The sequence below is a fragment of the Juglans microcarpa x Juglans regia genome, chromosome 6D, assembly GCF_004785595.1.
Source record: "Juglans microcarpa x Juglans regia isolate MS1-56 chromosome 6D, Jm3101_v1.0, whole genome shotgun sequence".
In the NCBI taxonomy this organism is placed as follows: Eukaryota; Viridiplantae; Streptophyta; class Magnoliopsida; order Fagales; family Juglandaceae; genus Juglans; species Juglans microcarpa x Juglans regia.
In genome coordinates this window covers 5220401-5236447 of record NC_054604.1, presented here as the reverse complement: position 1 = coordinate 5236447, position 16047 = coordinate 5220401, and the positions used below count along the sequence as shown (strand labels likewise).

Genomic DNA, 16047 nt, shown 5'->3' with positions numbered 1-16047 from the left:
TTTGGATAATATTAAATTCTCAATAAATATTGTACAATTCACTTCACATGTTTATCTCTCTTGATTAAAACTTTCAACTCGGAGCATTTCAATTGATGAGTAGTAGGCCCTTACATGATTGATTATAAATAAAGCCCTTAACTATCATACGCTCTACAAACAAAATCAATATAATGGGATCATTAACCATTAAGAAAGCATTTTCCCTTCTCATCAACTTTGTCCTATTTGCTCAGTTTGTTCCTTCACCGGAAGCTGCTTTTTCTTCTACTTCTTCCGAAGAAGCTACTGCTCTTCTTACATGGAAAGACAGCCTTCAAAACGACTCCCAATCTCACTTATCTTCATGGAGTCCTTCAGTTTCTTCTTCCAATCTAAACGTAAGTAGGAATCCATGCAATAATTGGCTTGGTATTTCATGCAACCTTGCTGGAAGCGTTGTCAAAATAGACCTTGGCAACTCTAGCTTACAAGGTACGCTTCACAGATTTTCTTTTTTGTCATTTCCAAATCTTGCGTACATTGATCTTTACATGAACGCACTTTTTGAGACAATTCCACCTCAAATTAGCTACCTTTCAAAACTCGAATATCTCGATTTGTCCTTTAATCAGTTTTCAGGTAAAATCCCACCAGAAATTGGCAAGCTAACTAATCTTAAGGTCCTCGACCTTGAAGACAATAACCTAAATGGCTCCATTCCTGAAGAAATAGGGCGCCTACACTTTCTAACTGAACTTGCTCTTTACAAAAACCATCTAGAAGGTTCCATCCCACCTTCTTTAGGCAATTTGAGCAACTTGGTTAACTTGTTTCTTTATGACAATGAACTTTCTGGTTTCATTCCTCCAGAAATGGGAAACCTCTCCAATTTGGATCAACTTTTCCTTAGTATTAACCACCTGACAGGTCCAATCCCTCCCACTTTCGGAAACTTGAAAAAGCTAACCATCTTGTCCATGTTTGGTAATTCACTTTCCGGTCCCATCCCTTCAGAAATTGGAAATTTGAATTCCCTAAAGGAATTAAGTCTTCTTCAAAATAATCTTTCAGGCTCAATTCCAGCATCATTAGGTAATTTGGGAAATCTTACCATACTTCACCTGAATAATAATAGCCTTTCTGGATCCATTCCTGCCGAAATAGGAAACTTGAAGTTTATCAGTGGTCTACAGTTGGATGAAAACCAGCTGCATGGTTCTCTTCCAACTTCATTTGCTAATTTGAGCAATTTGATATATTTATTCCTTAGTGACAACGAATTTACGGGTCCTATTCCTCAAGGAATTGGAGATCTCATCAACTTGGATACTCTGGAACTGGAAAAAAACAAATTTACTGGTAATTTGCCTCAAAACATTTGCCATGGTGGATCACTTCTGTACTTTGCTGCAAGCAACAACCATTTGGATGGCCGAATTCCCAAAAGCTTCAAAAATTGCACAAGCGTAGTCAGAGTTCTATTAGGAGGTAACCAACTCATTGGAGATATATCTAAGGACTTTGGTGTCTATCCAAACTTGAAGTTCATAGATCTAAGTCATAATAGATTTTATGGAAGGATCTCAAGTAATTGGGGACAGTGTCAACAGCTACAAATCCTACTTCTGGGTAAAAACAATATTACTGGTAGCATACCACATGAGATTGGAAATTGGACACAGCTAGGTGAACTTGAACTTTCTTCAAATCATATAGCTGGGACTATTCCAAAAGAATTCGGAAGGTTGATTTCTTTAGAGCGATTGAGGATGAATGGCAATCAACTCTTTGGTGCTATTCCTTTTGAATTTGGATCATTGACAAATCTTGAATATCTTGACTTGTCCTCAAACAAGCTGAGTAAGTCAATTCCAAGTAATTTTGGGGACTTCGTAAAATTGATTGACTTGAATTTAAGCCACAACAATTTTAGCGAAGGGATTCCAGCCCACCTCCTAACCTTATCTCATATCTCCAAATTAGATATCAGTTATAACTCTTTAAATGGAGAGATACCAATGGAAATTAACAAATTGGAGAGCTTAGTGATCTTAAATCTCTCTCACAATTATCTTTCTGGTTTCATTCCGAAAGCATTCGAAGAAATGCGTGGCTTGTTGTATGCCGACATATCCTACAATGAGTTGCAGGGACCCATTCCTAATAGCAACGCATTTCAAGCATTACAAGGGAACAAGGGATTGTGTGGTAATGTTACAGGACTACAACCATGCAATGCTTCCATGATATACAAACATAGCTCAAAAAGGGGACACAAAGTCGTGTTTCTTCTTGTTTTCCCGCTTTTAGGAGCAGTTTCTGTTCTACTTTCTTTCATTGGGGTTTTTCTCTTTTTGCAAAGAAGAAAGATAGATCTAGAATCCAAACAAAGCAAGACCAAGGGCCAAGTACTGTTTCTTTCAGTATTACAATTCAATGGAAGAACATTGTATGATGAAATCATAAAAGTGACCAATGGTTTTGATGCTCTATACTGCATTGGGAAAGGAGGACATGGAACTATCTATAAAGCAGAGCTAACTTCAGGTGATATCATAGCCGTGAAGAAATTCAATCGACCACTGAATGATGCTGGTGAGAACAGATTTCAAAAGGAGTTCTTGAATGAGATAAAGGCATTGATAGACATACGACATCGAAATATTGTTAAACTTTATGGCTTTTGTTCCCATGTGCAACATTCCTTTTTGGTCTGTCAGTATCTAGAGAGGGGTAGCTTGTCCCTAATCTTGGGCAATGAAGATACTGCTAAAGTATTGGGCTGGAGTAAGAGATTGAATATTGTTAAAGGTGTGGCATATGCCTTGTCTTACATGCACCACGATTGCTCCCCTCCGATTATTCATCGTGACATATCAAGTAGTAACATCTTGCTGGATTCTCAATTTGAGGCTCATGTTTCAGACTTTGGGACTGCTAAGCTTTTGGAGCTAGACTCATCCAATTGGACTTCCCCTGCAGGCACTTATGGATATATTGCACCAGGTTATAAATTATTTCATTGTCATATCAAAGAAAAGCATGCATATGTGTTGATTTTTTTTTTCCATCTTTCCTTGATTTCTTTTCTTTGCAGAGCTTGCTTATACAATGAAGGTAACTGAGAAATGTGATGTATATAGCTTTGGGGTATTGGCAATTGAAGTCATTAGAGGACAGCATCCAGGTGATTTCATCTCTTCACTATCAATGCCGTTAGCTATAGAGAACATACAGGTGAAAGATGTGTTGGACCAACGGCTTCCATTTCCAGCAGCTCAAGTTGAAAATGAACTTATAATAGTTGTACAACTAGCCATGAAATGCTTAAATGTCTATCCCCAATCAAGGCCGACAATGCACATGATTTCTCAAGTGTTATCGACCAATATTGCACATTCCTAGAGCCATCCAGACGTGCATTTCCAACTTGAAAGTCTAGAGTTGAAGATTATAGACTATCCAGATAATAGTTAATGAAAATAACTGCTAAATGTGTTAGTCTAAGATAACTATTAAAAGTTGTTCTTTCCATCCCAAGTATTTATGTGTAACTTTTGTTGTCAGTTGTATGAGTGTTAATGTATCTTTTTTTATCATCTTATGTCCTTCAATTTAATTCCAACTATATCAATCAACAAAAGTGTCTTTTAGGAGAATAACTGTGGCAAGTTTTTGCAACTCGAAGGTTGGTTTGTTCTCAATAAATCCTTTTAATAGAAACCCATGTGATTTGAAACTTTTAGAGTTGAAGACCTTAATTCAAAAAAGTGGGAGTTTGAGACATCAATTTATACTTTTTCATTTTAGAATTACTCTTATATATAATTTTTTCAGAGGCGCGTGATATTTTTTATATCTTCTATCAAATATGCAAACAAAATAGCAGCTTCAGGCTAGCAATTGCGAAGTGTGGGAGGTAATTCCCCACTCCCCCCCCCCCCCCCCCCAATGCCGTTCATGTCATCCCATATGGAGGGGAAAATCACCGCAGATCCTCCCCACTAACACTTATAGGGTTGTCATTATAAATCTATTGCGTTAGTATCTTCAATGAAAAATTTAGTCTGATTGAAGAGTTATTATTTGGTACTCTTGGAATAAGGACATGTGGTACTCACATCCTATCACATCCTATCATATTATATTCTTTGAGTATTAGTTGAATTGTAAATTTGTTGGGTAAACTTCAAGTTCAAACTGAAAGAAAGTGCAATTATATCAAATACACTCACAAGATTCTTGAAAGATAGTCGCTAGTCCTTCATGAGATAGACATGAATCTAGCCAAAACTCTGCCAATTTTGCTAGATGTTAGGTAATGTGAAAATTCCTAATTTAAATGCTCTTAGACTTCTTGCTATACTTCCGATTTACGTGTTGTGGAGTAATTATTTGGTAGACGCTCATGGGACGTGTAATTTGGCAAATTTAGACTTTTAAAGGTTTCAAACCTAGTTTAACTCTAATTATAGCTACCCTTCCTATGTAATCATCCTTATGTAAGATTTTCTATGTGTGGAACCATTCCTGTATAAGCATCCTTCTAGCGAAGGGCAAGTAGCAACTTAGGCACAGTTTGACACAAGATTGACAAGCAAGGCATAAGGCAAATCGGGAAATAGAAGAACAACGTACAAGTTCGAGCTTGTGCTCGGAATACTTTCCTCGCCGTATCATGAGTTCGAGACAGTGTTCGGAGGTCATCCTACTTGTTTGAAAGCACAAGTCTGAGCAAATGCTCGAGCATGCTTTCCTATCCATCATTTTTCAAAATTGAGCTCGAAAACTATTTTTGAGTTTTGCTCAAATAACGAGCAAGTATTCTGAAGGTGTTTCCATCACGTGGATGATGTTCACAAGCAATAGTCTTAGAGGCACACGTAAAGCAAGCTTCTTTTATCTCTGCCACATCTTTCATTTGTCGTACACGTACCATGGATGCCCGCTGACCAACGCACCCAACCTACATTTAGCAATGTTAGTCCCATGAAGCCCAACCCTCTTTCTAAAAATAGCCTTATCCGCTCTATCTTTTTCACCAAAACTATAAAACCCCTCTATAACGACCCGAAATAAATTTGATAGATGGATTTCTTTAAACCTTACAGACATCGTGAAATCCCAAAAGGATTTCATAAATCGAGTGATTAATTAAGTCTAGTCTGTTAGTGTAGTCAGATCTTGATCCACTATGGTAATGGAATTGCCCTTCTCTTTAATTAAGGCACTTAGGAATATAGTTTTACTAAACGAATTACACCATTATACTCATATGAATATCTAAGATTCTACAGTGCAATAATAAGTTTTGAATTTTTTAGATGAATAATAACCCTTTGGGAGAGCACTACATGGCAACTAGTTCAAACATTTGTCAATTCGCCATATAGGATCACTAAAAAACTTTTTAGCTAGGCACATATCACTATCCTAGATATCCACTTTGAAACCCTAGGACACATGTCAAGAGCATAACAAAGTGTGAAGAGATGCAATGTGATTCAAGCTTGTCATCATGCTCTCTTATACTAATCATTATTCCATCCAACTAAAGACTATTTGATCAACCAAAAGAGGGTTTCAACCCTAATGAAACCCCAAATCCTTGGAGGCCAACCGAAACCCTAAACCCCTTGAGAAAACCAAAATCCCAAATTGGTTTAGAAACCATAAAGTGGCGGGTTGCAACTAAGTGATTTCTCACTTGGTTAAATCACTTCCACATGCACCTAACCACTCAAGTACATACTCTTACACTCTTATCCACTCTCTTACATCTTGGTAACTGCATTTGACCAAAGAAAAATTACACGAAAACCATACCCTAACTGAAATTCTAACTAAACCCCAAATTAGATGCATTTTGATTAGCCGGGCTCGTTTGGATACTGAAGTCATCTCATTTCATCTCATTTCATCATTACAATTTTCTAAATTCTCAAACAAAATATAATAAACAATTCAACTTTTTCAAATTTTGAAACAATAATAATATTAAAAAATAATATTCTATTAATATTTTATTCAACTCATCTAAAATCATCTTATCTTATTTCATCTCACTATACAAATGAGCCTTTAGTCCCACCAATACCACCCCTTTTGGCCCAAGCTTCTTCAACAAGCTTCTCCCCTCATACAAGGACATCCCTTGGCTGCCATGGCACATCATGTGCTGCCCCAAATAATGTCATTTATGGTCGTTTACACACTTAAAATCAGTCTCACCCACTAGGCAACACAGAAGTAGATTACCAGATACACTTCAGCCCATTTTCCTCCTCTTTTCACAAGTCAAACTTACATCACTTAGTCATTCACCCACTAAAGTCAGCCTTCATCTATATTCCACACCCCTTGCATTGCTTCCCACACTTAGCCACATTTCATTAAGAGAGCAAATTGAGAGGGAGAGAAGCTGAGAGAAATCTGGACAGTTTTTGTGTTCTTCATTCCAAACTTTGTAAGTTATTTTATATAGATCTAAGCACTTGTAATTTCTTTTTAATAGTGATTCTAGAATACTTGAGTTAGTGTTGGTGAATTTTTCTTGAGTTTTGGTTGAAAGGTTTGGTGTTGACAGTTTTGGTGTTTTGCGAACTTTGGTTGATTAGTCAAGCATGATATCACCTACATTTGAATGATGAACATATTGGAAAAGTTATTTATCGACTGTTGGAGTGTTTGGAGTTGATACGAGTGTGTTAGACCAAGAAAATCAAGGATTGGTCTTATTTGAACTAATCTTCGTATTTTGACATTTTTCTTTGATGTAGTAAGTTCAAGCTTTCATGAAATGTGTCATTTAGTATCTAAATATGATTTTATAACTAAGGATATGATTTTAGAGAGATGCCATTTTCAGTTTAAGCATGTTAGTATGTTAAATGGCCAACTAGCAACCTTGGAACTATCTCATTTCAGCTTGTGCCCTTTTACATTTCACTTAACTTTATGCTACACTTCTATAAGTTACCTTCTAACTTAATCTCCATATTTTTATGTATGTACGGTGGTAAGAGTTATATTACTTATGCTTATTGTAATTGTTATAACATACCACAACATGTAATCAATCATCTATTAGACATTTAGAAGTACTTTTTTATATAATATATTTTCTTAGAGCCGCAAGATATTTTTTATATCTTCTATAAAATACGCAAAATGAAATAGTAGCTTCTGACTAGCTATGCAAAAGGGTGGGAGGTAATTCCCCACATGTAGTGGTCATCCCATATAGAGGGGAAAATTATCATGCAATTGCAATTATATCTAATTCGCTAGACCTTCACAAGATCTTTGAAAGATAGTCGCTAGTCCTTAATTTGATAGACATGAATCTAGTCAAAACTCCTACAAGTTTTCTAGACGTTAGGTCAAGTGAAAATATTTGATTCAAAAGCCCCTAGACTTCTTGCTATACTTACGATTTACTAAAAGTATTGCAGAGTAAATATTTGGTAGACACTCATGGGGCCTATAATTCGGCAAATTTTAACTTTTAAGAGGTTTCTTAAACCTAGTTTAACTCTAATTCCAGCAACCATTCCTATATAAACATCCTTATAAGAGATTTTCTATGTATGGAACCATTTCTGTATAAGCATCCTTCTAGTGAAGGGTGAGCAACGACTTAGGGGCAACATGACACAAGGAGAGCAAAGCATTCGAGTGAGCAAGGGCTAAGCGGGCACATGACCAGGTGAGCAATGCATAGAAGTAAGTAACAAGGTTGGCAAGCAAGGCATAAGGCAAATAGGGGAATAGACGAGAAATGTACATGTTTGAGCTTGTGCTCAAAATACTGTCCTTATTATATAATGAGTCCGAGATAATACTCAAAGGTCGTCCTGCTTGTTTGAAAGCAAGAGTCTAAGCAAATGCTCGGAAACATGCTTCTGATCCATCATTTTTCAAGACAATGATCATGAAATGTTTTCGAATTTGTTCAAATATCGAGCAAGTATTCTAAAGGTGTTTCCATCCAAGCGATAAAAAATCCTCCCAAGTACCCAGATGCACACCAACACTCATTGGGAACCCATCTTGCATCCGCGTGGTGTCCTATTATGAGCAATAGGCATAGTTAGAAGAGTCAAGGACTCTACCTCCCCCCTCCCCCAATGTTTGCCCAAGCAAAGAGCCTTTAAAACACGTGGGTGATGTTCACAATCGACAAGGCTAAACTTCACTCCCCTGGGCCAAATCACCTGAGGTAAGTGGAGCAAGCTTCTTCCATCTCTGCCACATCTTTCATTTGTTGTACAAGTATCGTGGATGCCCACTAACCAATACGCCCAACTCATGTCTAGCACTGTTAGTTGTGTGAAGCCTAAGCCTCTTTCTAAAATTAGCCTTCCTCACTCCGTCTTTTTCTCCGTAACTCCGAAACCCCATCCTCTCCATCTCTCTTAGCCAAAACCCTCACTCTAGAAAAGCAAACCCTAGGCCCTTGAGCTTAACCCACCAGTTTCACCTTTGTTACCATGCCCATCTGAAGCTTTGTCTCAATATCCCACACTCCCTTACTCAAACCGAGAATACTTGCCATTATTAAAGTCTCACACACTAACATTGAGTTGTACAATGGATGGCATTGGCGCTAAGTGAGGAGCTCATTGCACCAGATACCAACTGGCCAAAAAACCTTTTCCACACGAGGTAAGTGAACTCCATGACCAGTTATTGGAATGTTTGTTTATGATTGTAAAGTTGCATGTTCTCCTTTCGTTCTTGATATTACCACTGTAGTCAGCTGAAAGTGATGTCTCCGGTTCTTATTTCTAGGTTTTTTGATTTTCATGTGCCTCTGTTTTATTCTACTAGTTATGTAATCTGATTTTACAAGCAATCAATTGACTTTTGATAGGGCACTGGTTGTTATTTATGGGTTGTCGTTCTTCATGTGCTCATGTTTTTCTTTAAAATTTATGTAATCTAATTTTACATCTGATTGATTGACCTTTGATAAGGCACCGATTCTTATTTCTTGGTTGTTGATATTCATTATAGGTGTTATCTGCACCCCCATCCAAGAGGTGCCCCTATCCAGACCCCCGCCCATGTGGCTAGGGGGTGGACAATTTGGGCCCTCGGACTATGGGTTCCCTAATCCAATGCTGGGGGCCTAATTGCCCCCACGACCGTCTGCCCCACTCTGCCCATAACCCACTCAAGGCGAAAAACAACCAAAAAATGAAATAAATAAATAAATAACAACTGAAAAATAACAACAAAAACAACAACAAATCTACTAATACATCCCTAAAGTCCACAGATCTATCCTCTAACAAAAAATCCAAGAAATTACAAAGTATAAACAATCATGGCCCCGGCCCACGGCAAGACCACGACATCACCAAGGGAAGACCACGACGTGGCCATGGGTCTGAGCAAACCCACGGCCATTCGTGGTAGTGGTTCCATTGCCATGCTTCAAAAATGAGAAAAAGAGACTGAAAAGTGTATGAGGAGGAGAGAATGGAGAAAGGGTAGATAGAGAGAGAGAGAGAGAGAGAGAGATATAAGAGATGATAATAAGAATTAGAGTTTCTACCATTCTGAGTTATATGCTCATTCGTAAGTATAAAACGGCGTCGTTTTATACTTACGAATTTGTATATATATATGTATATGTATATATGAATTTGGTCCAAGTAAATGGGGTAAACCTTGGGTGCCTAGGCCCAACCCGGGGTTTAGTCCCCGGAGGCAAAAAGCGTATAGGCAGATCTCTTCTATGGATGGGGGCCCCACCCAGGCTTGGTGGGGTGGCTGAGTACGAAGCCCCGCCACCCAAGCCTAATCTTCATGTGCCTTTGTTTTGCTCTACAAGTTATGTAATCTGATCTTACATGCAGTCGATTGACTTTGGATAGGGTACTGGTTCTTATTTCTTGGTGTCAATGTTCATGTGCCTCTATTTTGCCCTACAAGTTATGTAATTTGATTTTACATGCAGTCGATTGACTTTTGATAGGGCATTGGTTCTTATTTTTGGGTTGCCAATCTTTATGTCCATTGTTTTGCTCTACGAATTATGCAATCTGATTTTACATGCAGTTGATTGGTTTTCTGTAGGGCTCTGATTCTTATTTTTGGGTTGTCGATTGTCGTGTGCCCCTATTCTGCCATACAAGTTACGAGAACTATATACACTTGCAGTCCCATTCTACTTCATTGTTCCTTATCATTGAATATCTACATTAGGACCACTCTTTCATCTTCAGCCTCGAAAAGAAATAGCATGTGGGTTAATTTTCCTTAAGTCGAGATGTTGTTAGGTCAATTCAAATCCACATTGTACACAGTGTTTCATTGTGCAAGCTAGGTGTAAGAAGCTTTTCTTTTTTAACGTTGTGTTGCTCAATGTTTTAAAACAAAGGAAGATGTGGATCTTATGAAGTGTATGCTTGTAAACTTTTTAAAAGAAGAGGTTTTTAGGTGTGTACGTCGATCAAGATGACAAGCCAAGTTGGGGCATTACCCTTCCCAACGTCTCTCTCATTTCCCTTTTGAGTTTCCTGCTCTCTCTCTCTCTACCCCCCCCCCCCCATCTCAGCTTCTCTCCCTCCCAATCCAACGTCTCTGTCTCCCAACCCCTTGTCATGGCCCTTGCAGTTGCCAACAACCACAAAGCACGTCAGACAGCAACTTTACTTTAAGTAGCAACAACTCTCTCGATTTCTCCTACGTCTCCCCTCCATTCGCAGCCGTTGTCCTCATCCATCATAAGGAAGACTTGTCGAGCTGCCTACCATTGCCTACAGCAAATCCATCCGCTAATCAGCACCTCGTCATGACTCACAACTTCAGCACCTTGAGCAATCGAGAAACAAGCCCCATGAGCCTCACCCACTCCCTCTCGTGGCCAAATTAGCCATCGTGTTCTACAACCACACCGTAAACCAAGCCACCGTTGCACCACGCCAACCCCCAATCACCTATCATGCCGGGAACACCTTGATTCCACCACGGTGGGATCTCCTCTTCTCTACTGCTGTCGACCGATCACGAGATCGAGTAGCCCTTGCCCAACCATGAGCTACCATGGGAACACCGAGCCAGAGCCCTACAATCGAGAACCCACTTTTTTTTCATTTTTCCAATCACTGTAACCCCCTCAACCATTTGCCTCCTTAAGATAACCACCAATCATGTCATCCACCGCCTCTCTCAGCCAAGAACCACCCTTGTTTCTCTGCCTACAAAACAAAACAATCCTTTCGTCCTTCAACCCGTTTGCACCCAACACTGCCGTTGATCATCAATGGAACCACAGTCATGCTATCGCAGTTCTCTCTTTTAACTGTAGCTCTTCTAGCCAAGCATCACCATAGCCCTGAAAGACACACAGAAGCCCAGAGTCCATAGCTCAACATCACCATCAGTTAGTCAACCGACTCACTGTAATCTCGTGTGCCATGTCATGAGTCACCACCCAACGTCCCTTCAAATTTGGGTATATTTTCTACCTCTGGGCCTCCTAAGTATGTATCTTTGCTCAATCTCCTATGTTCTTATCACGATTTTCGTTATCTTTTGCATGCATTTCATTTTATTTGTCATGAATTTCATTTCATGGGATTTCTCGAAATGACACCATGGTAGTCCCACTATAGTTTCGCTCTTCAAAACCGTAAACTTTGAAATAAAAATTGACTATGAGGGCGGGTATGAGCAGGAAAACCCAACACAACCCATAGAATCAAATGGGGGTTTGGCGTCGTTGGGCGACCAGTTTGTAATATATATTGTGTTGATTTAATCAAAGAGATTTGATGGACTAGATTATGTGTGTAAAGGTCTTATGATAGGAGTCATGGTGACATATGGATATATAGTTGATGATGCTGAATATGAAGATTTAGGCCATGTTTGGAAACTCATCTCATCTCAGACACAAAAAAATTTCAGTTTTAAATTTTCAACTTTTTCATCTAATTATTACCCAAAACTGGGCAAAAGGGATTTATGGGTTTTAGGTACTAAAAATATCTAAAGAAAAATGGAGAGAGAAGGCATACCTGGGGTGGCGTCAGTGGAAATCCTATCTTCTATAGTGGCATATATGAGTTGATTATACCCATTGGAACTAAATTTATTTCCAAGCATATTCATCAATTGTTGGTAATATCAACTATTTTTCCTAGGAAAATGTGATCGTCGCTACTAAACCGTCTTATTTGCATGGAAATTAGAACAATACAAGATTAATTATAATTTCCAACAATAATGTGTTGCTACTAATACATTTCGAAATTACATGTATAGTTATTTGCAAAGATATTGATGTTATTGGTGATGGTTTCAATTCATTTCCGACCGAGTAATTTTGTTGCATATAGGTAGACAATTTTTGCAATGAATTTACCGCATTGCTATTATATATTCTAAGTTGCGATGGCAATTTTTGTAAGACGGAGATGAATCTATTGTTGTATTAGTCACCCTGCATTATGTAGCACTGTTGAAAGTACTGTATAGGATTACTAGCAACGAAAATTTCTTGTCGCAATAGGTTTGATGTTAATATGTTATTTTTAACATCATTTTATTAGTCTTGGTAATTGTTCATTTTTATCAATAGAAATACATTTTGTTGCTTTATTCTTTGTTGCAAATAGCCAACTTTGTTATAATAATTTAAAACACATGTTTCTGGATACAAGATAATTTTCGTTTAGGATCCTAATTTAGCTGTACCTACAAGAAAAATTGTCTTTTCCGGCGCCAATAATCGTCGCAAATAACCCATAATATAGCTGCATTTAATCTTTCCCAGCGATTTATACTGCGTCGAACGTTTGTCTCAATTATTTATTCAATTATAAGTTGAAACAGCAATAGGCAAAACTTGTCAAGAAAAATTACATTTTCTTGCGATTTTTAGTTGTCGCAAATGCATAAAAAAAAAAGCCCGGAAATGGTGTAATCCGTTTACCACTAAATCAGTGAAAAAAGTTAAAAGCAAAGAAAAATTTCGTCGCAAATACTCAATAAATCGCTACATATGACTAAATCTTTTTTTTCCAGCAATCATGAATTATCGTCACTATGATGTATGCCCAACAGGTAATTTTCGCCGAAATAGAGATTTTGCGGCGATAAAAGATCGCCGCAAATAAGTTAAATGACAAAAAAATTATTTTCGGTGAAATTTACTCGCCGGAAAAGGTTTTTCACAAAAACAAAATGCACAAAAACAGAATACATAAAAAAATACAATACACATACAAATTATATGTTCTTACTCAAAAAAGCAATTGCACAAGTGGGAAGCACAAAACCAAACTTACAAATGATCTAAAAATCAATAACAAGTGTCACCAAGGTATGCAAATTGCACTGGCTATGATAAAATTTAACTCATCCTTCAAACCATTATGATAAAATTCAATAGAATCATTATTCTCACCTCTTCAAACTTCTCAAAGTTCTGAGTGTCTAACTCATCCTTGAGCTCAGGAATAAAAGCTGCTTCCATCTGATATAATTTGTCCCATTGTGATCCTTTAAACCATGGGTGTGCCTAATATGAGTAGACACATCTAAGCTATACTTTTCAAAAAATAGACTACCCATAAAGCAACAAATTGGAAGCAACTAGTAAAAATGCCAACTTTTAGTTCATGAGCTCCTTTGGTACCAAGCCTCTGCTCAACATTGCAAAGGAGCTTGCAAATAAGATCTTTTGTCTTATAAGAAAGCTTGGCTTCTTCAGGGAATTTCAAATGAGTTCTCCAGTTCACAATCTACATTAAACTAACCATCCGTTTCATAAGAATATATAAATCAGATGTTAGCAGACATGTCTTCATGCACCATACCAAAAGGCAACATTCATGTCAACACAATGGGAAAAAGAATGATATGATCCTAAGAATGAGATTGTCTAATCAAAGATATCATTATTGTTAATAGGTCCAATTATCCGAGACAAAATATAAAATTTCAACACAGCATGTAGCTTTTCCAAAGTCATGTAAAGGACACTTTAGGTGCAGACAATATATAGTTTTCTAGAGATGCTCCTAGTGGGATGTGAATTTTATCATAGTACAAGAATGGGAGGTATGAGATTCATACCTCTTTTTTAGATCATTTGCATTCTAGACAACTCATAAGGTTTTGCACAAGTAGGAAGCACAAAATCAATAACAAGTGTCACCAAAGTGGTTGTAACACCCCGTATTTTAGTGTATTTTTATTGAAGGACTATTGCTATTAATTCAAAATTTATTCTCTTGTTTTAAAATTATCGGATATTTTTAAATGGTTTATTTTATGATCTTTAAATTGTGAAAATTAAATTTGATATGTTTTCTTAATATTTATTATTGTGATGCATTTAAATTGTTCTTTATTTTAAATTAATTGATTGTTGGATTTAATTATTTTATTTTCATTGTATCATTACATTTAAAATATTTTATTGTACTTGTTGTTTTGAAATCATTTTCGTTGGATCATTTTTGTGACCCAAGAGGTGAGGATTGGACCTCATTTCTTTTTCCCACTTTTCTTTTTCTCCTTTTCTTTCCTTTTTCTTTCTTCCGCTGTTTTCCCTCCCCGCGTGCTGCGACCTCTCCTCTCTCCCTCCCCGTGCATTCCGTCGCTCTCCCAGCCCACTGCCGTCGCGCCGCCGTGTGTGACACAGCCCAGCCCAACCTCTCCCCCACCGGCCGGCGACCCTTCCCCGTAAATCCCAGCCCCTATCTCGTCATTGTTAGCCTCCACGAACCACCCAAAGCCGCGGCCTTCTCTTCGTTCCAGCGCCGCCGTCGCGCCACCTCCGGCCACCATCTCTTCACCACTTCATCCTCGACCTCCTAGCAACCCAAAGCACCCATCCCCAGCTCCGATCCGTCACCGGTGAAGTACATTCAACTCCATTTCCGTTTTAGGTATTTTTGCACTTCAACCACCCTCTACGCTGCCACCCACGGAAAACCACCACCACCACTAGCTTCACCAACATCCCTAAGCCCTACCCTATCAATTTTGGGTCTTGGTTTGTCCCGGTTGAAAAGTGAGTTTTTGAGACCCACGGCCACAGTGTATTTTACACTGTTGCGTTGCTGTGTCGCCACCTTTTGCACCTCTGTGATCCTTCAGAAATTATTATATAGCACTGTAAGTATTTTTTCAAAGAACTATTGTGATTTAAATATATTTTTGCACTAACTCATATTATTGTGATCTGGTTGGACATGCTGGACTGAGTCCGAGGAGTTCGGGGGTCGGATGGATTGTGGACGGAGTTGTGTGTTTGGTTGGTATTGTGAGATGTTGGTTGTTGGTATGGCGTTGTTCATGTACATGGCATATTGCACGCATGATCATGTTTGTAAAGGAAACTGGGTTTTTGTGTTCATGCATTCATGTTCATGTGTTTCATGAAAACTAGATTTTCTTGTGTTAAAGGATTTTGGGTGTGTGTGTATCACGACCCCAAGCCGAGATGGGGTATTATCTCGGTGGAGCTCCTCTGGTCACTCGGGAGGGGAATATACTGAGTGACGTCCCCTGGGTTGTCACTGGGCGACAACGGGATTGGACGAGATGGTCTTGTGCGGACTCCGTGGCCCCTCTGCTGGCAAGGGCTAGAGGATGCTTGGCCACAAACGCGCTGGGCGCGGAACTGAGCATCGCTACGAAGCCAGGACGTGCGGATGATCCTTAGGGGAGATCATGGTGCATTGGTTAATGGAATAATGGGCTATTTTCTGGGAAAATAGCGTGTGTTGATTAAAAGGTTTTTATGTGATTCATTTTCTGGGAATATGAGATTTTATTGATTTGTGTCATTTTCTGGAAAAATGACAGAGTATTATTTTTGGGCCAAAATGGGATTTTGGCGTGTGTTGAAAATATCTATTTTCGGGAAAAATGGTATTTTTGGATCTAATGCATATTTCATCATATGCATGCATGTTAGTTGCACTAATATGTTTTTATCTCGTGGTTGTTTGGTTTATACTTACCTGCGATACCGTTCTATGGTAACGCAGATTTTGATGCAGAGGAGGATGAGGGTAAGCCTGAGGATTCGGCTCC

General features: G+C 38.4%; 1 protein-coding gene across 1 annotated transcript; it reads left to right on the top strand.

Moving 5' to 3' along the window:
• The first annotated feature begins 153 nt into the window (after positions 1–153).
• On the top strand, positions 154–3476 carry LOC121235875 (MDIS1-interacting receptor like kinase 2-like). Its single transcript, XM_041132304.1, has 2 exons — positions 154–2988; positions 3080–3476. The coding sequence occupies exons 1-2, from the start codon at positions 174–176 to the stop codon at positions 3385–3387; spliced, it is 3123 nt and encodes a 1040-aa protein (XP_040988238.1). The 5' UTR covers positions 154–173; the 3' UTR covers positions 3388–3476.
• The last annotated feature ends 12571 nt before the right edge of the window (positions 3477–16047 follow it).